The 21,945-nt window shown below is 48.1% G+C and overlaps 2 protein-coding genes across 15 annotated transcripts in view; both read left to right on the top strand.

The window, feature by feature from the left end:
• Positions 1 to 5,427, top strand: part of Wipf2 (WAS/WASL interacting protein family member 2) — a 38,132-nt gene extending 32,705 nt beyond the window's left edge. For all 12 annotated transcript variants that reach the window (XM_021653427.2, XM_021653429.2, XM_021653430.2 and 9 more), the window contains one exon: positions 326 to 5,427. In XM_021653427.2, coding sequence (XP_021509102.1) covers positions 326 to 366 — 41 coding nt within the window. In that variant the 3' untranslated portion in view covers positions 367 to 5,427. The remainder of the gene's footprint in view (positions 1 to 325) is intronic.
• Positions 5,428 to 8,470: 3,043 nt separating this feature from the next.
• Cdc6 (cell division cycle 6) lies at positions 8,471 to 21,377 on the top strand. Of its 3 annotated transcripts, XM_021653460.2 has the most exons (13): positions 8,471 to 8,654; positions 9,364 to 9,583; positions 10,983 to 11,264; positions 11,378 to 11,577; positions 12,024 to 12,196; positions 12,668 to 12,774; positions 14,224 to 14,363; positions 15,451 to 15,551; positions 16,846 to 16,910; positions 19,067 to 19,269; positions 20,140 to 20,280; positions 20,579 to 20,714; positions 20,858 to 21,377. In XM_021653460.2, the coding sequence occupies exons 2-12, from the start codon at positions 9,403 to 9,405 to the stop codon at positions 20,666 to 20,668; spliced, it is 1,683 nt and encodes a 560-aa protein (XP_021509135.1). In that variant the 5' UTR covers positions 8,471 to 8,654; positions 9,364 to 9,402; the 3' UTR covers positions 20,669 to 20,714; positions 20,858 to 21,377. The 3 variants fall into 3 exon arrangements, with proteins under 3 accessions (XP_021509135.1, XP_021509136.1, XP_021509134.1); XM_021653461.2 differs by having other exon boundaries at positions 12,027 to 12,196; positions 20,579 to 21,377; XM_021653459.2 differs by having other exon boundaries at positions 20,579 to 21,377.
• Positions 21,378 to 21,945: the final 568 nt, after the last annotated feature.

The following is a 21,945-nucleotide window of genomic DNA, read 5'->3' as shown; positions in this document are numbered from 1 at the left end:
CATCTCTCCAGCCCTAGTCCCCCGATTTTAAACATTGACTTAGAGAGCCTCTCTCAGGCCAGAGAGATGGCTCAGAGCTGAAGAGCACTGGCTGCTCTTTCAAAGGTCCTGAGTTCAGTTCTCAGCACCTGGTGGCTCCCAGCCATCTATAACTATAGTCTCATGGGATCAGATGACCTCTTCTGGTGTGCAGATAGCTGTACATGCAGCTAAAACATCCACATACATTAAAAAATCTTTTTAAAAAAGGAGCTTGTCTCATTTCAGCAGTGTTATTTAGGGTCTAGTATGTGAGCTGACTGCGTATGTCTTTTGTCTTCTCCAGCTGCGCGTGGAGCCCCACCTCTGCCACCCATTCTCAGGTGAAGCCTGGCTTGGTCCTGCTCCTCAGGCAAAGGATGGACCTCCTCTTCTCAGATGGTCTCCCAACCCCTGAAACCTGCATGAGAGCTCCTACAGTGTTCCTCCAGTGCAGCCGACCCTCGACTCCGAGCATCCTCCAGCCCCGCTCCATCTGTGCGTCTCCTCTCTGGACTTGGCGATTGGATTCTTTCTGTTGGTAGCAGGGTCTCAAGCCCTGTGCCCGCCCTCTTCCAGCAAGCCTGCTAGCCAGAAGAGGAGAAAGCCTCCACGTCTCCTGCTTGCTTCCAGGGAAAGGTGCCTTGTTGTGGTGAAGGGACTCACATGGATGGGGTGGAAAATGGACTCCTCTGTCCGCTGTTACTCACCTCGGGCGAAGTGTGGTGTGTGCATTATTTTCCATAGTTTAGGGGTTGGTGTGGCCGGGACTTCTGAGGAAAAGGGTACTTTTCATGAAGCAGGAAGGGGGTTTGCAGAGAGGTGATCTGTTTTAAAGGTCAGGTTACAGAAAGGACAAGGACATGACTCTTCCTCATTTTAAAGAGTGTTTTAGTTTTGTTCTCATTCCTCCTCCCCCATCCCAAGGGATAAGCTGAACATTCACCGGGTACTAATCAGTTGAACTAAACAGTAGAAGAGGAGAAGTAAACTGAGGATCATTTCAGAGTGAGGCAGCTCTTCTGCAGCTAAGGGCCAGGGCTGCCCGAGCTCCAGGACCTCCTGCCCCTTCCCCAGTGTGCTAGGTTGATCCTTTTCCTCATCCCTGGAGAGAAGAGTCATTCTTGGTAGAGGGCATTATTCATTCCCAATTCACAAACCCTAGAAGCTTCTTAAAAGAGATGAAAAGAGAGGGTTTAGGGCCTTAACCTCAACCTCAGGATTGCCTCAGTGTTTTCTCATTAACCGTGAAGTGGTCAACAGCCCTTAGACTCCTTCAGCCCTTGGACAATGCTCCAGGGAGACTTAGAAGGAAAGAAGGAAGCACTCACTTCACAGGAAGGTCTGGCTCTTCTGGCCAAAGGTCTTGACAGCCTGTTCATACTGGCTCTCACACCCACCTGACACAGCAGGCTCTTCCTGTTTTCTCTGCCGCCCTTACCTTCCCCAGACGCCCTTACCTTCCCCAGACGCCCTTACCTTCCCCAGATGGCAGAGGTTAAGGCTGAAGAGTAGAAAAGGACAGGAAATCTATGCGATACTCAGTCTTGTAAACCAAGAAGCACAAAGACTTAGGGAGGTGTGCCACAATCCAGTCAGTGGGTCTTCCTTGGCAGCCAGCAATACATTGTTTCTCGTCTTCCAAGTGATAGGTGAACAGCACAGGAAATAGATGCTCCAGTTGAGGTTGGTTTCTCGGCCGGTGGTTGGCTCTTCTCCAGCAGTGTGGGACACCTGGTTGCCTCCAAGCAGATAAGCTGGTTCCCTACAGAGTCGTTGCCTTGGGCACAGGCTGCTCAAATCTTGCATGACAGTAGGGAGATAAGGCTGTTCTTTGAATTGGATAGGGGAAGCTACCTAAAACCTTCATCTACACCACGGGGTTAAACTGTGGTAGGGACCATTCTTCTTTTTTTTTTTTTTCTCCTGAGACAGGGTTTCTGGCTGTCCTGGACTCACTTTGTAGACCAGGCTGCCTTTGCCTCCCTTGTGCTGGGCTGTGCGTCATGCGCCAGCACACCTGGTTCATAGGGACCTTTCTAATCTAGTGGAACATAGGCTCAGGATGTGTGCGAAATACCAGGTAAGACCCACATCTTCCATTGCTGGTGACCAGGAACCTAACTTGGCTTATTTATTTATTGGGTGTTACCCTCTGTCATCTCCTGGACCACTTTGACTCTTGGGACAGCCATGATTAGATCTCACCAGTCATCTAATTGTTCACTATTTATCATTCTTCTTCTCAACTATGTTAGCAGTTACTCCCAGGAGTATCCCCAGCGTCCTCGAATTAACAGAGCTAAGAGAAGAGCTGAACTGCAGGCGTTCCAGGGTAGATGCTGACTAATTAACTGAACTTTGACTGTGAAGTCTTCCCATTTGTTTTTGAAATGGGAGTTGATGCCTTTTGTACAATGTTATCAGAGTGTGTAAAAATTTCCCCTTACTGAAACATAGAACATCAAAATATCTATCTATATATAAATAATCTCACAAATAAAGCCAAACCCCAGCTTTTAGGTGGGGCTGATATCTTCCTTGACATGACCTGCCGTCCTTTATATTCCCCAGCCTTAGACTGTGTCATGTGGGTATTGATTATATTCTCATTGTCTTTGCCTGATGGAACAACAACCAAAAAAAAGGCCTGGATTTAGATCTAAGGGAATGGGTTTGCTCCTCCATTTGATGGAGCATGTTGATGACACAACACCCGATTTAAATGTCTTTGCCTTATACATCATTGGTCCCTCTGTTAATAACAGATTTATTATCATGTATATTTGCTATTGAAGATGGGAATGTGCTCCTCAAAACTGTTGGTCTATTTTGTATGTTGTACAAAGCTTGTAATATAGGTTTAAGGTGGGCGGACTGTGAGAGCACTAAAATTTTTCCCGTTTGAACTGCTCTTACCTCCTCGTGGGAGTGCTGTCTCTCCAGTGGAAGATTGGGTGGTCTCATGTCGAGGCTATTGCCTGCTCCCTTTGATTCCCTTATCCCCTCCCAAATCATTGCCCAGCTAAGCAACAAGAAGCTTTGTCAACAGTGGGGTTTGTGCTATTTTTTCCCTAATGGGAAACACATAATCGCTGTTACTGCCCTGCCTGAAGGTGGGCAGTGGCCTCTGGTTTTCAAATAAGCTAGATGCCCCTCTTTCCCTTTCTCCAATGACCAAACCTGGACCAAAGTGCTTTGCTATTCCAGGTGTGCTTTTCTCCTGGGAATTGGCTTTTTCGCAGCCTAGGCCAATTGTGTGTGCAGGGCTACACCAGATGATGAACTGGAGGCTGTTGTCAGGAATTCCTCCCTGCCCCCTTTCCTAGCAAAGGCAAAGAAACCAGTCACTGGCCCTTGCCCTGGGGATCCCTTCACCCAGTGGCTTCCAGCTTGAAACCTAGATTTACCTCCAGGGAGAGGTGAGGAGGAAAAAATAACTGTAAATAGACCTGCTACAGAGCAACTCAGGGGTGGGGTATGTTTTAATTCTCCTGATCACTTGAAATAATCTGTAGGCCAAATGCTAACGGGAGCGCGGGAGAAATGTGACTCCAGGGTCCTTGGTTCTGTGAAGTTCTGGGGGTGGGGCGTGGGGCATCAGAGGCCCTTTGATAGCACTGTACTGCACTGTCTGTCCTTCTGAAGACCCAACCTACAATCATCTGCAAAGCAGATTCTTCACATTCCAGGTGTAATCTTACCCTCCCCAGACTCCTCAGTCCCTAGCTATGTGGTCAGAGACTGTTAAACCACCCAAACTTACAGAATGAGGGGGAAGAGAGGAGGCCATTAAAATTTTGCCTTCAAGACTCATTTCTTGAAAACTAAATGAAAAGGAAAAAAAAAAAAAAAAGGACAATCACCTTCAATCACATGCAAAAAAACAAAAAGAACAGCAAGCATTTAACTGAAGGAAGGGTTCGGTTCCACTCCACTCCACAGTCATTGTGCCTTTACTTGTGTTAGCTCTCTGTGCTTCGACCCTCGCCCTCTGCGAAGTAATTAAAACCTTCCTTGATAACTGCTGTTTCCTTTCTGCTCCTGTTTCTTACAGCTCGGCGGCTTTCTTCTCTGACTGTCTTACTCCCCTGGTGGCAGAGGGCTTTAGCGCACCCTTTTTTTTTTTTTATGTCTAACTTTTTTGTTCTTTCTCAGTTTCACAGTCAACACTGAATAAAAGACCAGCGTAACGTGTGTGCACGTGTGTCCGTCATCCTGCATGTGATCAGTTTCTTTGGAACAATAACTTCCTGTGTGATTTATTTTGGAGTTTTATTTTACTGTTTTTTTAATTCTGGTTACAGGGCTGCTCCACAATAGCGTGGGTCCCTGCACCCCCCACCCCACCCCCGACGTAAGATGTGTTAGCTGGACTCAGGTTGGATTTCTTGGTACATTTCTTTTCTGTGCAGTTGAATTAAACCTTAAAAGCAAGAAACAAACAAACAAAAAAAGAAAGCGGTGTGTTTTTGTCATGAGTGACACTGTCTGAAGTGATGGCATGGAGAGGAAACCCATTGTCTCCTCTCCCGGCTAAGTGTGGCAGTTTGATTGCAGGTTTCCCCACAAAAGGGTGTGTGTGTGTGTGTGTGTGTGTGTGTGTGTGTGTGTGTGTGCAGAATCTCCTGTGGTTTTCTGAGGGCTTTCTCTGCCTGTATGTTTTAAAAACCGCCATTTGGCCCCGTTGGTTTGTATTTGCTGCCTGCCTCCCGGTCGCCTTGATCCCAGGGAGCCCTAGAGGTTCCTGTGCTTTGTTCCTTGTGACCCCTCAGATTCTGTTTACCTGTGGGTGGCTGTGCTTTGAGGCTGATCCCCCAACAGGACAGTGGAAAAAAGGTGGGGGCAGGGCCCGCGGGGTCTTGTGAATCCATTTGTATGTGTGTGCTGTCTATTTCTCTTCACTTATTTGGTTTTTTGTTGCTGTTGGTTGTTTGTTTATTTGGTTGGGGTTTTTGTTTGTTTGTTTTGTTTGAGACAAGATTTCCCTGACCCAGAACTCACTCTGTGGACCAGGCGGGCCTTGAACTCAGGGATGTGCCTGCCTCTGCTTGTGCTGGAATCAGAGGTGTACAATATCACATCTCCACTGCCTTTTAAGCTGAAATCGTTGCGGGTTTCCTTGAGCTTTGACTTAGGTGTTAAATTTTAACTAGGTCTGTTTGTGGTCAGCAGAGAGTTAACAGAGAGTCCACTGAGCTTACCACAGCCAGCAAGGGTGCCGGTTACTTCCCTACTGATTCATTCTGGGTGTCTATATGGATTACTCTCACATGATTTAGATTAAAAAAAAAAAAAACCTGTGGGGGGAGGATTAATACCACAGTAGCTGAATTCCTGATTATTTGACCCCCTTATTGTTATTGATATGATTAATAAAGTATTTATTGATTTTATTGTTCCTCCTGACTTACTAGCCTGAACATGGTGCTTGCTTAAATGACCCTCAGCCCTGTAGGTTCTCTCTCTGGTATAGTACTGCGAGTCCGAGTGCATGCTCAGAAAGATGCCAGACAGGTCTTTCCAGTGTGACTTGATTCCTGCTCCGTGACCCTGTGTGAGTTAAGTGATAAGAGCACCAGCTTGCTCACTGAGGGTTGCTTAAGCCCAGCTGTGCGCGCAGTGAATGTGCCTCCGAACAGACCACGAAATGGAACTCACACGGGAAGGAGGCCACCTTCCTCTTGCTTCTCAATACCCTGTGCATGGTGAACGTCCATCTCAGGATCCTAGCCGCTCCAGAGAAGAAGGGTTTTTTCACCTTTAATACCACCGAGACCCAGTCTCAGTTGTTTTTTTTTTTTTCCAGCTGTTTTTACAACTGATAAAATTTATTCTTCTAGGTTTATGGCCTTGAGATTTAAAAGACTATATATATATAATATATATAAAAAATATATATATATATAATATCCAACCATAAAAATTGTTCCTGCAAACAGCTTGACTGGGTGTCCTTTTTATTCGTTCACATGGAGAGCATTTGTCATGTCCTTTGGGGCAGAAATCTACCCAGGAGGATGATTAAGATATGGTCTTTGCCTTCAAAGCCTATTGCCTAGTAGATGATAGTCCTTGGGAGGAACTCATGCAGGGCTTGATAGGGGTTGACCAGGAAGGAAAGTAACACGCTGCAGCCAGGAAATGAGTTCAAAGGTACAGAACCAGTGTGTTCTGTTACTGGAGGAAAGGCCTCCAGCAGATAACCATTCACAGTTCAGTCCAGCTCTGCCTGCACAGTGGTCACTTACTCTCGCAGGCTTCTTTATTTTTTTAAACTTGGTGAGTGCTTGCCTAGGCTGCAGTCCACACATTAAGCACAGCCCCCCTGCTCTCCCCTGTATCTGGGGTAGGTCGTGTGCCACCGCCTCCTAAGCTGACCAGGCCTGTATTGCTGTTTCAGATGGTGTGGGCGGGTTTTAGGTCCTCAGATTATAAAAATGAGATGTAAAGGTGGTCCCTTAGGTCCCATTGTCCTATTAAGGACCTGAGAAGGAGGAGAGCCTCCTTCTCCTGTTACTTTTCCTTATTCATGGCAGCTTGTTTTCTTCTGGAGTTTTTACCTGCTAGGAAACTGTTGTGCCCTTTTAAATCTCTATTTTATTTTAGTTTCTTATGCCTCTTTTCTTCAACCCAGTCCCGTCCAACACCTCCAATACTGGGTAGGAGAGAGGAGGTTAGTGGGGGGAAGGAGCGTGGTTCTCTTGGGCTACTTCCTGCTGGTTAGTGTTGTCGGGTTCCAAACCTCCTTCCAGGAGATCTCCAACTTTTTGTCACACTGCGTCAACAGCAACCAGGAGCAGCAGGGGTGTGTGTGTGTTGTGTGTGTGTGAGAGTGAGCACCAGCAGCCTTCTTTCTCAACGCTCTCAACACTCTGGGCTCTGGCATTTATTATTCCCTCTCAGCCTCCTCAGAGTTAAACTATCTGCAGCTGGCAAAGAGCCCCGCTCGGAGCCCACATGAAGCAGATACTTTGCTGCTATGGACAGTCTGAATCAGTCCCATATCCTACACCTGGGGTCAAAACAAAATGGTATTTACATCCACGACAGGAAACACTCACAAAACATACTCCTTCACTGTCTTGTCCTGTTTAGAACCCACCTCTCTCTAATCCTCCGTGATTACGTAGTCAAGAATTTAGTCTTCTGTCAAGACTTCAGAATGCAAATATCAGCTCTTCCACTTAGTAGTTTTATGACCTCGGGCAAATTTACTGAGTCCTCTCTGCTTTAGTTTCCCTGTCAACTTCCTAGGCTGCTTGTACAGACTGATGAAGGCCATAGAAGGAAAATGCTAGTCCAGCAGCTCTTGCCACCTATTTGAAGTAAGAGCTAACTGACGACTGTGATACTGCTTTCCTCTTCCTAGCTTTATGTCTGTTTTGTTTGATATTGGAGGATAGACAACATATTTCACAAACAGGTACGATGGCAGACTCCTTTGAGCCCAGAACTTGGGAGAGAGTTCAAGGACAGCCAGAGCTGTTTCGCAGAGAAACCTTGTCTCAAAAAACAAAAGAACAAAACAAAACAAAAATCCCATAAATTTTTACCATAATGTAGAATTGGGTTCTGGCTTTTAAAAGAACCTGAGGTGGGTTATTAAACCTTGGAACCTGGCCTGCAAACTACTCCCCTAATTTATGTTTTTCATTAAATGCTCAGCTTGCCTCCTGTAACTGTCTTTCCTGGCCACGAAACCCTAGGGCTTGGCCGTAAAAGATTGCCAAATTGAAGGGACATCATTTTATTCCCTGCAGTGTGTAGAAAGACTAATATTAAGAACGCACATGGAACATATTATCTTGAAAGCCTACATTTGGCGTTGGACTTGTTTCTCACTTTTGAAGTGCAAGTCAACAGATAGTCAGTTTGCTTATATAGGTATAGAAATTGGCCCCCCAAAGGCCCTGGTTCAAGCCATCAGCCCTTGACCGTCGAGGACGCTGTGACCCGAGGCATTCACTTGCTTCTTGCCATGCAGGGCCGCCCCCCAAATGGCAGGGCCACAGAGGTAGCAGCCCTCTTCCAATCTAGCCCACCGCAATAATGGAAACAGGTTTGGCAGACAGGAGGGGCAAAGATAACCCGGTAGAATGAGTATGTTTGGTAGAACGGGAGGACAAAGATACCCCAGTAGTAATAAAAATGCGGAAATAGACGTGAGTGGAGGAAAAAAAAAAAACAAAAAAACCAACCCTACACTTCCGCCCAGGCCTTGCGGCGTGACGTGCGCTCCCAAAGAGTCGCCAGCGCGCGCCTTTCCTGGGAAGTCTCCGAGGTTAACGCCCTCCCCGGGGAGTGGGTGGGGCTTCATGCCGGGCTCGGAGACCTAGGGCTGTCCTATTGGCCGCCTGCCGTCACCGGCGGGGGCGTGGTGATCGGTGGCGACCAATCAGGAGCGCGGCTGGGCTTTGGCGCGAGACGGGAACACGGAGGCCCTGCAGATTTGGCGCGAGCTGGCTGTGCAGCGACCCCGGGTCTTGCGGCGGGAGAGTCCTTGCGGTTGTGACCGGGGAGCGTGCCCTGGGGCGACGCAGCCCTCAAGAGCGGAAGGCAGCGGATCGCTCTCGGGAGGTCTGAGACCCGGAGCTGGTTCGAGCGAGGCCGGTGGAGAGCGGAGATCGTCCGAGGTCTGAGGCCGGCTCCGGGAGGGGGCTGTGCGCTCTGGAAGCGGTTCGGGCCGGGAGGGGTGGGATGGAGCGGTGGGATGGAGGGGGGAATGGAGGGATGAGATGGAGCGGTGGGATGGAGTTGTGGGATGGAGGGGGGAATGGAGCGGGGGGGGCGGGATGGAGCGGTGAGATGGAGAGGTGGGATGGAGCGGTAGGATGGAGGGGTGGGATGGAGCAGGGAGCTGCCGGGAGCTGTGTGGAGTGCGGGCTAACCCCAGGCGGAGAGGACCCGGCTGCGCTGCCCGGGCTTGGGAGAGCCTCAGTGTGATGATCTGTCACTAAACTAGCGCTGAAGATGTCCCGCGCGCCTAGGGTGAAGGATCTTGCATAGGAATCACTGGACATAACCTTCTGGCATCGCTCGGGTTTAGGACCTTGGTTCCTGGTCCCAGGACGTCGAGGGTGATAGCCTGTTTTTCTTTGGGCTGTTTCTTTAAGAGAGGGTTAATAGTTTCTGCGTCCGAGGTACTGTAAGGCTGACGTGTGATATGTGTCTGATGTCATTTTCCGCATGCTCGGCAGACAGACGTTACCAGTTACATAGATTTGGATGAGAAGCAGAAGTAAATGTTAGAAACGCCATGTTAACATAATTTACGAAGTCAGCGTTGCTCACCAGTATATATAAGCTCTGTGTGTCTTTTGTCTTTGCTTTTATATATTACAGGCTTTTCCTGACTCGTCTTATATCTTTCGTGAGGTCACTATGCCTCAAACACGATCCCAGACACAAGCTACCATCAGCTTTCCGAAAAAGAAGATATCTAAGACGCCGAACAAAACAGACTCTGGGGACAGTAAAGCAAAACTTAAGAGCGTCCAGGCTGTACCCTCTACTCCATGTGTGGACACGAAAATTCTGCCCCTCAGTCCCAGAAAACGTTTGGGTAGGTTTTCCTCTGTGAGCGCAACTCTGTGACTGAGCCCTCAGCCTTCCTTTCCCCGATGCCGAGGTTCCTGGCAGTTCAAACCGTAGCTGTAGTTGTTTTCACAGTGGCTGCCAAGTATGTGCTGGACTTCTCTGCAGATAAGCCAGTCACTAATAGAGATCATTTTCTGGGGGAGCTGATCCTCATTTCCCTAGTCCTGCCCTTTAGAATTACCTTGAAGTTACACGTAGTAATTGAAATTTTGCCTGCATGCTTGTGAAGAAACAAATAAGTCAGGCTGCGGTGGGACTCACTTTTAATCCCAGCACTCTGGAGGCAGAAGCAGGTTGATCTCTGAGTTCAGGGCCAGCCTGGCCTACAAAGTGAGCCCGGGACAGCCAAGGCCACACAGAGAAACCCTGTCCGAAAAACCAGAAAAAAAAAAAAAAAAAAAAAAGGCAGCAGCAAATAGGTGACACTCTTAATGTTTTTGATTTTTGTTTTAAAATAGTACTTCACAATCATTTCCATTTTTAGAGGTATTGTTTGTTTTGAGTTTGTTTTTTGAGGAAAGAACTCTAGCTCAGGCTGGCCTGGAACTTAATTTGTAGCCCGGGATTGCCCCAAACTTGAGGTCCTTCTCCCACAACGACACTTGTCTCTGTGTGTGTGTGGTGGTGCTGCTGCTGCTGCTGGGTGTTGGGGATTGACCCCAAGACCTAGGAAGTGCTGTGCCACTTAGCTGTACGTGCCCAGTCGAGGAGCTTTCGTGTTGTTACCGGTAGATACTTGCCTGTGGTAGTAGAAGAGCTATGTTGTTAGCTGGGGTGGGGCCGGGGGACTTGGCCGTATCTGAAGATTTTAATCCATTACGGTTGAGGGGATGGTATTAGGACAGTGCTGCTGGGCATCCAACAGTGTGCAGAACAGCTTCCTACGGAGGAGAGGCCATTCTTCCCAAGGTATCAGTGGTGCCAAGATGGTCAAGTCCACTTTTAAAATAACCTTAGACTCACCCGACACGAGAACTCCCTTGGTTTCTTACCAAAGGATGAGGCTCAATGGCGCCATCTAGTGGCCACATTTGCTCCTTGGTGAGACATGTCTTGCGGTTCTGACTCTGGTAGAACTATCTTCCAGACTTTAGGCGGCTGTGGTGGCTCCCGAGAGGGAGAAGCAAGGGGATATCTGAGTTTGAGGCCAGCCTGCTCTACTGAGTTCCAGGACAGCCAGGGCTCCATGGAGAAATCCTGTCTCAGAAAACAAGAAAGAAAGAAAGAAATTGGGACCTCTTGCTGGGTGTGGGTCTTTGCGGTTTCTTTCCCTGTCCCCCAGATGAATGGCCACACCCTGTGTTGAGTGTTCTAGGGTTCGACAGCGTCGCTGGGAATGACCGTGCCCTGTTTTAACGTTTCAGGTGACGACAACCTGTGCAACACTCCTCGATTATCTCCATGTTCCCCGCCAAAGCTGGGTAGGAAAGAAAACGGCCCCCCTCGCTCACATACGCGGAAGGGGTGCAGATTGGTGTTCGGGGATGAGCCGGCAGTTAAGTCTTCAAGCCAAAAAGAACAAGACAGGGTTCACCAAAGCCAGGTACCTTCCTTGGCTCAGAAAGGTCAAGAGAGCGAAGCAGATTCCGAGCAGACGTGTCCAGCGGAGAAGGACTCCGCCTGCATAAGACTGTTCAAGCAGGATGGTGAGTCCTCACGTGGCAGCGGGTGGTGAGGCCGTCGGGAACTGTCCTGCTGGTTCTGGTGAGACCCAGTCACCTCCTGCCATGTCTTAACTGTACTTTGGTGTCTGGCACAGGCACTTGCTACCAGCAGGCGAAGCTTGTCCTGAGCACAGCTGTCCCCGACCGGCTGCCTGCCAGAGAGCAGGAGATGGGTGTCATCAGGGATTTCCTGAAGGAACACATCTGTGGGAAAAAAGCTGGAAGTCTCTACCTCTCTGGCGCTCCTGGAACTGGAAAAACTGCCTGCTTAAGCCGGATTCTGCAAGACTTCAAGGTACAGTGAGAACACGAATTATGGATGTGATTGCTGGAGCAATTGGCTCATATATATATATATATATATATATATATAGCGTGTGCCCATTGGTGTTTTGTGTGCGTGTGTCTGTTTGAGGATGTTAGATCCCCTGGATCTAGAGACACAGACAGTCGTGAGCCGCCACGTTCAGGCTGGGAACTGAACCCCTGTACTTTGGCAGAGTAGCCACCACTGAGCTGTCTCTCCAGCCCCAACAATTAACTCTTAAGGGCTAAGGAAGAGTAGATGGTTAGGAGAGTGAATGTGTCCTAAAAGTGCAAGTTTTCGTGGTATAGATAAAGTAGAGCTTTGCTCTTGTATCCCGTTAGCTCTCAGAGACCTGATCAGGTTTTCAGTAAAGCTTTGCCTGAAGCCAGCGTAACTGCCGTGTTTAGATCTTTTTGTTGTTGTTTTCCGCCTAGAAGGAAGCGAAAGACTTTAAAACTGTCCTGCTGAATTGCATGTCTTTGAGGAATGCCCAGGCAGTGTTCCCAGCCATCGCTCAGGAGATTGGTCAGGAGGAAGTGTGCAGATCGGCTGGGAAGGACTTGATGAGAAAACTGGAAAAGCATATGATGGCTCAGGGCCCCATGATGTAAGCATTTCTCTGCGGCATGTTGCTCCATGAAAGTCGGCTGGGTTTGGTTTGGTTTTGGTTTTGGTTTGTTTGTTTTTGCTTGCTTATTGCTTATGTATTTGGTTGGTTTGAGTTTTTTTTGGGGGGGGGGTGTTTTTTTTTTTAATGATTTGTGTGTGTGTGCACCCACGCGCATGTAGCCTTGGCGGTCCTGGAAGTAGCCCCGTACGTAGACCAGGCTGGCCTTGGACTCAGAGATACACCCTTCTCTGCATCTCTGAGTGCTGGGTCATCGCTGCCAGGCCTAGTTTAAAATTTAATTGTTTTTGAGCTAGTTCCTTGAAAACTGTTGGGTGATAGGTGTTACTGACGGAGGGGAGGGGGTGTCCGTCTATCAATAACTATAAGACAAACAGCCTAAGGTAGGCCCCAGATCAAACGTCAGAAGATTGAGTGAGCGGCCGGTGCTGATTATCTCTCTGTGTGCAGTGTGTTGGTGTTGGACGAGATGGACCAGCTGGACAGCAGAGGGCAGGATGTGCTGTACACGCTGTTTGAATGGCCGTGGCTGAGCAAGTCCCGGTTGGTGCTCATTGGTGAGTGCTCAGCTCTCAGGGTTACACGGTGAACTCGAAATGTCATTAATCGTTTAAACTCCTTATGTGTGCAAAGTGTGTGTGTGTGTGTGCAGGGGTTGACATCAGAGGCCTTTTTTTGTTGTTGTTTTTAATGAACCCGGAGCTCACTGATTCAGTCCAGCTAGCCAGCTTGCTGGCTCCAGGGACCTCACCTCTGCCTGCCAAGTGCCGGGACTGCAGGCGGGCCACCCTGGCTTCCTGGCTTTGACGTGGGTTCCGAGGCTCTGAACCCCACTCCTCAGGCTTCTGTGGCGATGTTTTGTCCCCTGAGCCTTCTCCTCAGTCCCTGTGTGGGTTGGTTTCCTATTGTTTTGTTATTTCATGTGTGTGGGTATTTTGCCCTACTTGCATACCTGATACCCATGGAGGCCAGAAGAGGGCATCTGATCTGTCAGACTGGAGTTAGGCTCGCTGCCTAAGCACCTGAGACCCTGTCTCAAAGTAGTAGTAGTAGTAATAATAATAATAATAATAATAATAAAGTAAGTTGCAAGGCTGGAGAGATGGCCCGGTGGTTAAGAACATTGGCTGGTCTCCCGAAGGCCCGGGTTCAATTCCCAGCACCAACATGGCAGCTCACAACTGTCTGTAACTCCAGTTCCAGGGGATCTGACATCCTCACACAGGCATACGTGCAGGCAGAACACCAGCGCACATAAAATAAAAATAAATTGTTTTTAAAAATCAGGTGAAAACCCTGGAAGCAAGCATGTGGCATCAACTCCGGGTCCTCCTACACTCACACAGAAGTACATACACATGAATATGTACATTGTCATGCTTAGTGACAGGTACTGGGTGGTGTGAGTTGCTAGTAGAGCATGGGCAGAGCCCCTGGCTTGGTTCTCATCACGTACATACTCAGAAGAACATACTGCTGCATTTTGAAACAATAGATTTGCTTTCTGGTTTGTTTTTGTTTTCAAGTCAGGGTTTCTCTGCATAGCCCTGGCTGTCCTGGAACTAGCTCTATAGACCAGGCTGGCCTCAAACTCAGATCAACCTGTGTCCCAAGACCTGGCATCAGAGGGGTGGCCCGGTAGATTTGTTTTTGAGGCAGAGTCTCACTGCAGCCCTGGCTGGCCTGCAGTTCAACAGAAATCTGCCTACCCACCTTCTTTTCTCAGCCCTTTCTTCCTGGAGACAAGGCCTCTAGCTCAGGGTAGCCTCAAACCCCTGATTCTCCTGTCTCAGTCTCCTGTGTGTTCGGGCAGTGAGTATGTTTCATTCCACCTGCCTGAGCACTGTGTCTTACCTAGAAGGTCCATCTTTTAAGAGTGTGGGGGAGGGCGAGTGAACGCAACAGTTGAAATACTGGGTTATGACTGGGGATTTTACGTTTCAGAGCGTTTAATTTCCTCTCAGGATGATTTGACTGCTGATGGCAGTTGTTATTTATCCTCTCAGGTATTGCTAATACCCTAGATCTCACAGACAGAATTCTGCCGAGACTTCAAGCTAGGGAGAACTGTAAGCCACAGCTATTGAACTTCCCGCCCTACACCAGAAATCAGATCGCTACAATCTTGCAGGATAGACTTCATCAGGTGGGTGCCTTCATCAGGTGGGTGCCGACCATCATGCCAAATTCTGTTGCAGGGATAATCTCTGTGATGGAAAGCTAACAGTGGGTTTAAAATATCTCGATTTGATTGCTTTATTAATGGTGTGGCAGGCTCCCGTGGACCATAATGAGTGAGAACGTTTTTATGTGAATTTCTACACGCGGTTCCATTTATTGGCTGCTTTCACTGTTGAAATAAAAGTAGGAATTAGAGGACTCAAATGCTTCCTTAATGGCCTTTAAAAGGTAGGGCCTGGGCCAGTGATGTGGCCCGGCAGGTTGAGGCGCTGGTTGCCAATTCTAATGACCTGAGTTCAGTCCTCCTGAGAGCCACATGGTGGAGGGAGAGAGCTGACGCCTGGAACTGCCCTCGGTATGCATGTTCTACCCATCCTCACTCCAAACAGAAATAAACAAATGTAGTAAAAGTAGGGCCTGTGGGCTTCGTCTGTGTAGTGGTGTGTGCCTTTAGCCCCAGCACTCAGGAAGCAGGTGATGTGAGTTCAAGGCCAGTCAGGGCTACATAGAGAGACCCTGTCTCAAAAAAAAAAAAACAAAAACAAAAAGAGGACCCATGGAAGAACACTTTGCTTTTTTTCTTCCATTCACGGACCTCTACGCCATATAGCTGTAAAATTCTTAAACTTGTGCGGTGTGTTCCTTAGACCTAAAAGGTGGCCAGTTTGGGTTCAGATCTTTGCAGTATTGAGTGTTAAGCTTAGAGCCCTGTGCGTGTACTCCGAGTTTCAAAATTAGACTTACTCTGTGGAAGCGTTTATATGTTTAGAATCTAACTTGCTAAGAGAAACTGAGTTCGGGTTGTCTTTTTATCGTTGGCTAATGGCTAGTGCTGGGATTTATAAGGCCTCTTGTTTGAGTAAAAGCTCTACCCTGCGCTGTATTTGTTTCGTATTTATATTTACCTGAGACAGAGTCTCACCATGTCGACTTGACTTTGTCTCACTGTCCTCGACTTGCGGGGGACCTGCTGCAGCCTCCCAGTAGCTAGGATTACGGGCTTGCGTGTTACTAGGCCTGACTCACTCGTGTCTTCTGGGTCTTGTCTGAAGGTGTCGAGAGAGCAGGTTCTGGACAGCGCCGCGATTCAGTTCTGTGCCCGCAAAGTATCCGCCGTTTCGGGAGACATCCGTAAAGCACTGGATGTTTGCAGGTGAATTATGGCACCGTTGACTGTTTTTATTAAAAAAAAAAAGAGGAAGCGCTGTCAGTTGTCTCGTGTAACTCAAATGAATGTGACTTAAGAGGCTCCGTTCTTGCTACTTTTTATGCTCAGAAAAGAGGACTTGTTTCTCAGTGGGGAGCTCTGAGTTTCCACCGTGTTAATGTCTGAAACATTATCAGTCCATTACCTACGGAGGGAGAAACAAATGAGATGTTGCTGGCGCTCCCTGCGGTGATTATAGATTGGTTAATTACATTTGTATTAAAAAAGACTCCAGTTTGCTTTTCCACTCGCTGGTCTCAAGCAGGTTTATTTATGGACCTCAACCATCTTTGCCTTTAGACTTTCTTCTTCCTTTCCTTTTGTGGGCACCCCTTCCTCCTTCCAGTTGGTGGTCCCCAAGTCCTACCCTAGACCTCTTTTCTCTCTTCCACCCTCCTGCTGGGGAAAGCCTGCGTGCTGACTGATGAAAGTTCTTCCCTCCCAGTAGGGGCACTGGGTCTATTAAAATGATCCTCACTGTGCTGTCCCACTGGTCCAACGTCCCCCTATTGCGGTGCAGAAGATCCAGGTCTGCCCGTGGCCTCCTGTGGACAAAACGCTTTAGAGAAAGCAGTGGGAGAGGAAGCTCTTCCTGTTGCTGGATTGCAGGATCTGGAATGTGAAAGTTCCCCCTAGTCAGCAAACCGCTTGAATGAAGACTACAGCAATGAGTAATGGCCGTGAAGTCCAGCAAGATTAGCCTGCATGTGTCCTATGTATATCTGAGGGCTCCCCTTTTGGGTCTGCTGTGTGGGGGTGCTGTCAGATCCCTCAGGCCATCCCCACACTGCATATCCCTTCTACCTATGACATTTTCCCTCATCTAAAATGTTGCCGGCTCAGTGTGTGACAACCTCCTTGACATCTGTAAAAGGAGGTTTCTCAGATTCCCAGTCTTTTTTTATTTTATTTTAAAGGCAGGTGAGTCTCCCTTAAGCTACAGCATAACCCAGTTTGTTTAGAGTCCTTAATCTTTATTTTCAGGCCCTCACAATGTCTAGCTTTGTATGTGTGTATGTGTATGTGTGTGCAGTGCCTGTGGAGGACAGAAGAAGGTATCAAATCTGGAGCTACAGGTGGTTGAGAGCTGCCTGTTGGTGCTGGGAACCACTGAAAGGGACCTTAACTTTTTTAAAGCATGTTTTTAGTTAATGTGCCTGCCTTTGGACACAGTGGCTTGGTGTGGTGTTTGGTTTGGCCCAGACTAAATTAATTTTAGAAATTTTTTTTTTTTTTTTAGGCGAGCTATTGAAATTGTGGAGTCGGATGTGAAAAGCCAAACCATCCTCAAGCCGCCATCTGAATGTGAGTAGCCTACCTGCTTCCTGTCTGCCTTTCCAAATGGAGGGAAGAGAAGCGAGCACGGTTAAATCATCCCTTAGACACCTAGGAGGGGGAGCGAGCAGGGTGTCATTTCTTCTAGAGTATTTCTGTCTTGTCTGCCAGAGTCAGGCTGTGTGTTACAGGAAGTGAGGTCCTGGGACTCAAGTAGTAAGGTTTCGGCCCTCGGAATGAAAATGAGGCTGCAAGGTTGAGTCGCCTTCTGAGAACTTATGTTAAGCGCACTTTGGGTCTTTAGGAGAAGGTGATGTCTGGTAAATAGAGGAGAGGAAGCAAAAAGATGGGCAGATCGGGAGTTCATCTCCGGGCAGCCTGTGAGGGCAGAGCACCAAGGTCCTGTGACTGCAGGAAACCAGAGGCTGTCACAAGTGAGGTTGATTTCCCTTTTCCTCGGCCCGGTTTTCTTCACTGGCAGATGTCATGGGCTGTGAACTTACCAGTGTCCACTGTTCGTCTTTAGAAAACAGGGTGTTCTAACTTGTACTGGTCGGGAGTTCGACATAGAACGCTGTCTCCTTTTCATCAGTATTTATTAAAAGAAACAATTTAAAAGGTTTCTGGGGTAGCCTGAGTTAGTGCTTGGGCTGTGAGTAGGCAGTCTGTGCCAACAGACTTAGATCATTTTCTCTGTCTCTTTGTAGATTTTTCCTTCCTTCCTGGCTCCTCTGCCCTAGCATAACACATTGGCTTGTCACTGGTGCTGGGATCACTCCTAGTGCACAGTGCTCAAAGAGCTCAAAGTTCCGGGTGTAAATGATGGGCTTGACCTAATTTCTGTCTTTTACTTCTAATATGAACGGGGTTAGTTTCAACAGCCTAAAACTATAGAGACAGTGATTTCAACTAAATATGAGGAGTTTTCTAAAACGTAGGAATAACTAGGTTTCTCAGCATTGGAGATGGGCAAACAAAAGCTGGCCAGATACCAAGCGTGGTGGGCCGTACCTGTGATCCCAACACTCAGTAGGCCGAAGCAGGAAGAACGCTTCGAGTTCAAGGCCAGCTCAGGCTACATAGAGAGACTTCATTAAACTTTGAAACAACAGAAAAAAACGAATGGGTGGGGGGGTAGAAGGGACCTGGCTTTACGCAGGGGGTCAGGGTAGGCTTCCAAGCTCCTTTCATCATGGGGCTTCTGCTCCCCGCTCTGAGCTCTGGTTTCTCAGTTAGCCCCCTGCAGCTTCCTGCCTGTGGTAAAGCAATAGAGGCAGATTGCGGTGGGGCAACTGCAGATGGTCTCAGGAAGTGACTGCGGCAAAGCTTGTCCAAGAGCAGATCCCTCCTCTAGGGCACAGTCATGCTTCTCCAAACAGCGGGGCCCTGGACCTGTGCGTTCTCCCTGGTTCCCAGCCTCCAGCTCTGGCGAGGTTCTATCTGCCAGGCTCCCCAGTAACATGTTCTCAAGTGTTGCTGTCCCGCAGATGGGTCGGGACAAGTGAGCAAGCTTCAGAGGTCGTTTGGGGAAGCCCACATCCGGGACGTGGGGGCCAAGGTGGGCTTGACTTTACCGTCCATACTTGACCCACTCATCAGACTCAGAGTATTAGATAATTTCTCCCAACTTTCTTATCCTCTTTTGGTTGCCAGGCAGTTGTCTTTGCTTCAGGGTTTTGTGCTGGGGGTCAGTCAAACAAGGGGCTTTGCGTGCACAAGTCAAGTGCTGTAACACCGTCCTTCGTCCCCAGCCAACCTCTGAGGCAGGTAGCCGTGTTTGGTGGCTTCTGTCAAGTTCTTGCTCATCCAGGGGGCAGATTAGTCTCTTTCTCAACATTAAACTATACGCTAAAGGAAAAGATAGATCTCCTATCATCTGGACCTGTTTTTTTTCCCCCCTGGTCTTCCACCTCAGAGGCAGAACCTCTGCTTTGCCGTCACATGAGAGCATGTGGGTTTCTTTTAGCTAAAACCTGCATTATGTGTCTCCGCACATATACAGGTGATCAAAATAAGAAATCAAAATAAGGTGCCGAGTGGTAGCCTACTCCTTCAATCCCAGCAGGGGGGTATCTGGGTTCGAGGCCAGCCTGGTCTACAGAGTGAGTTGGAAGACAGCCAGGACTTCAGAAAGAGAAACCCTGTCTTGGGGAAATCTGATTGAGCTTGGCTTACTCACTTTGCAGGTAAATCACCCTCCGAGTCGCTGGTACCCAAATGTGTTACTCTTGCTCACATTTCCCAAGTCATTTCGGAGGTGGATGTTAACAGGGTGACTTTGAACCAAGAGAAAACCCAAGATTCCCTCCCTCTGCAGCAGAAGATCTTGGTTTGCTCTTTGCTGCTCTTGACCAGGCGGCTGAAAATCAAAGAGGTCACTCTGGGGAAGGTAAGATGGAGTCCCAGCAGGTGGAGCTGAGGCTAAAATGCAGCTTTTTTCCAACAGACCTGTCTTTTGGTTAAAAATCTGGTTTTTATCAGTAAATGTAAATGTTAGGATCACTGCCTTTAGGAGGCAGAAGGCACGTGGATCTTTGCACATTTGAACCAGCCTGGTCTACATAGTGAGTTCTAGACCAACCAGGGCTACATTAGGAGACCGTGTCTCAAAAACATGAATCAAGGCCAGGCAGTGTGGTGCAATGCCTTTAACCCCAAAACTGGGAGGCAGAGGCTGGGTGATCTCTGAGCTCCAGGACAGCCAGGACTGTAGGAAAGCTGTGTCTCACCACCAGCCCCCCAAAAATTAAAAAATGGAGTTAACCATTAACCAGATATAGCGGCACAATAACATCCTAGTACTTAGGAGGCAAAGCCAGGAGGATTGCCATCCAGAGCTACATAGCAGTCCATTTTTCCCTTCGTTTCTGTGTTTCCCTCTGAACTTCCTGCATTCTACATTAAAGTAAGACGACTCGGCAGTCAAGACCCGGGTTCCATTCCCAACACCCACACGGTAGCTCACAACCATCTGTAACCTTGGCTCTTCCGCTCTCTGTGGGCAAACGGCCATGGATATGGTGCATATACATAAGTACAAGCCAGCAAAACACCCAACATAGAAATAAATCTTAGAAAGAAATAATCAGAAAGTGTAAGAGGGGCTGCAGAAGGTTATTGCCTACTTGAGGGCAATGGGATATTCAGATAAGTTAAGGCAAGGTTTCTGGCCTTATTGTGTGTGTGTGTTTAATCTATAAGGTTCTGGTTCTGAGGTGTGGCTTTTAAATGACACTTGTTCCCCTTCATTTCCTCCCAGTTATACGAAGCCTACAGTAGTGTCTGTCGCAAACAGCAGGTGGCAGCTGTGGACCAGTCTGAGTGTTTGTCCCTTTCAGGACTGCTGGAGTCCAGAGGCATTTTAGGATTAAAGAAAAATAAGGAGAGCCGCCTCACCAAGGTACAAGTAACGGCCTTGTGTGTGTGTGAGTCTGTGTGTCCCCTCTTTTAATTGTCCTGTTTTGGAGAGCGCGTCCTTTGCCAAAGTAAAGTTCGGGAATGACTGCTGAACAGTTTGTCTTTTCTGCCAGCTAGGGGTTAAGGTGTGAGGGTGGGAACGGTGTGATTCGGGCGGCCGACAACAGCCGCGGTTAACTCGCTGGTCTCTGGGGAAAGTGGCGTGTGATGGGAGGTGTAATGACGGGTGCCCGTGAGCGTGCACGTGTTCCTCGCCATGAAAAGTCCCTTTCTCTTTCCAGGTGTCTCTGAAGATTGAAGAGAAGGAAATAGAGCATGTCCTGAAAGGCAAAGCTTTCATTGGTAACATCCTTGCTGCTGGTCTGCCCTGAATGGTTCTCTGACTACACCTGCAAGTGTCCAACTGGCATTTGACAGGTGAGGGAGTCTTCTTTTTAATAGGGTCATTTGGAAACAACTGCGACCTTTTTTACTCCCCACCAGTAAATTTTAATGTATGGATTCATGAGTGTTAGCACTGGCTAATATCTTTGGCTCTTCGGTGTTTTTACCCATAAAAGTGGCCAAATAGCTGGGTGCGATGATATACGCCTGTGAGTCCAGCACTTGGGAAAGAGAGGCACAGGTCTCAGGAATTCGAGGCCATCCATCCTTTGCTACGCACGTGGTGAGTTTGGGGTTGGCCTGGACCACATGATACTCTTTTTAAAAACAAAACCAATGACTCCTCCTTTTAAAAGTAATTATTCAGTCCCGTGACCGCTGACATTCCTAACCGGCGTGCCTGCAAGTGTATGCAGACTTGTGTTGGAGAGTTTGTATGTATGCACTTCTGCCTGCAAACAGCATACTCTGTAAAGAACTTGGACGTTTAGAAGGATGAAGTGGGTTGATCCAGGAAAATGTACAAGCTGACGTGGAAATTTGAAGGAACTTTCGTTCAAAGAATTCTACATTCATGTGACACGTGCTACTGCTTTGGACTTTTAAGACTGGTGTTTCTCCAGTGCTCCCGACCAATATGGGGGTGAAGAGGGGAATGTAACTATAGATTGTGAATATATTTATTTCTAGGTTTCATTTGTTTGCCTCGCATTTGTTGTCTTGTTAACAGGAGCCATTTTTTATTTACCTTCTACACTGTGGATCCCAGGGACTGAACTCTTCCTCAAACTTGGCAGCAGGCACATTCCATGAGAGCTTAAGCTCGAAGAGGTTAATGCAAAAATCTCTTCTTGCCAGGAGGTTGTCACACAGGCCTTTAATCCCAGCACTCTGAAGGCAGAGGCAGGTGGATCTCTGTGAGTTCAGGGCCAGCCTGGGAATTCCACGACAGCCGGGGCTATATAGTGAAACAAACAAATGGAAATGCCTTCTCGTGCTGTCCCAGCATTAGCTTGCCTCAGGTGAAGCCATTGTTCCAATATGACTCGGTTCAAGGCTCATCTGAGTCCAATATGACTCCTCTGAGTACATTATTCCAGTCCTCCTTAAGATAAGTTCATCCCTACGGTTACTGAGACTTCGGGGTTGGATTTCCAGTGGCATTAAGTGGCAATTTGTAACAGGGACACCAGAGGGCACCATTATAACACTGCTTCGAAAGTGTGGGCTGGGCCAGGCTGGTTTTGAGGGAAGGTGCCTGAGT

This window comes from Meriones unguiculatus, chromosome 7 (assembly GCF_030254825.1).
Source record: "Meriones unguiculatus strain TT.TT164.6M chromosome 7, Bangor_MerUng_6.1, whole genome shotgun sequence".
In the NCBI taxonomy this organism is placed as follows: domain Eukaryota; kingdom Metazoa; phylum Chordata; class Mammalia; order Rodentia; family Muridae; genus Meriones; species Meriones unguiculatus.
Note: the sequence above shows the minus strand (reverse complement) of the source record. Positions and strands in the feature narration are given on the sequence as shown.

Coding starts and splice junctions, on each gene's coding strand:
- Cdc6 (XM_021653460.2), top strand. CDS start 9,403: ATGCCTCAAACACGATCCCAGACACAAGCTACCATCAGCTTTCCGAAA. Junction 9,584..10,982: donor CAGTCCCAGAAAACGTTTGG/GTAGGTTTTCCT, acceptor TTAACGTTTCAG/GTGACGACAACCTGTGCAAC. Junction 11,265..11,377: donor AAGACTGTTCAAGCAGGATG/GTGAGTCCTCAC, acceptor TGTCTGGCACAG/GCACTTGCTACCAGCAGGCG.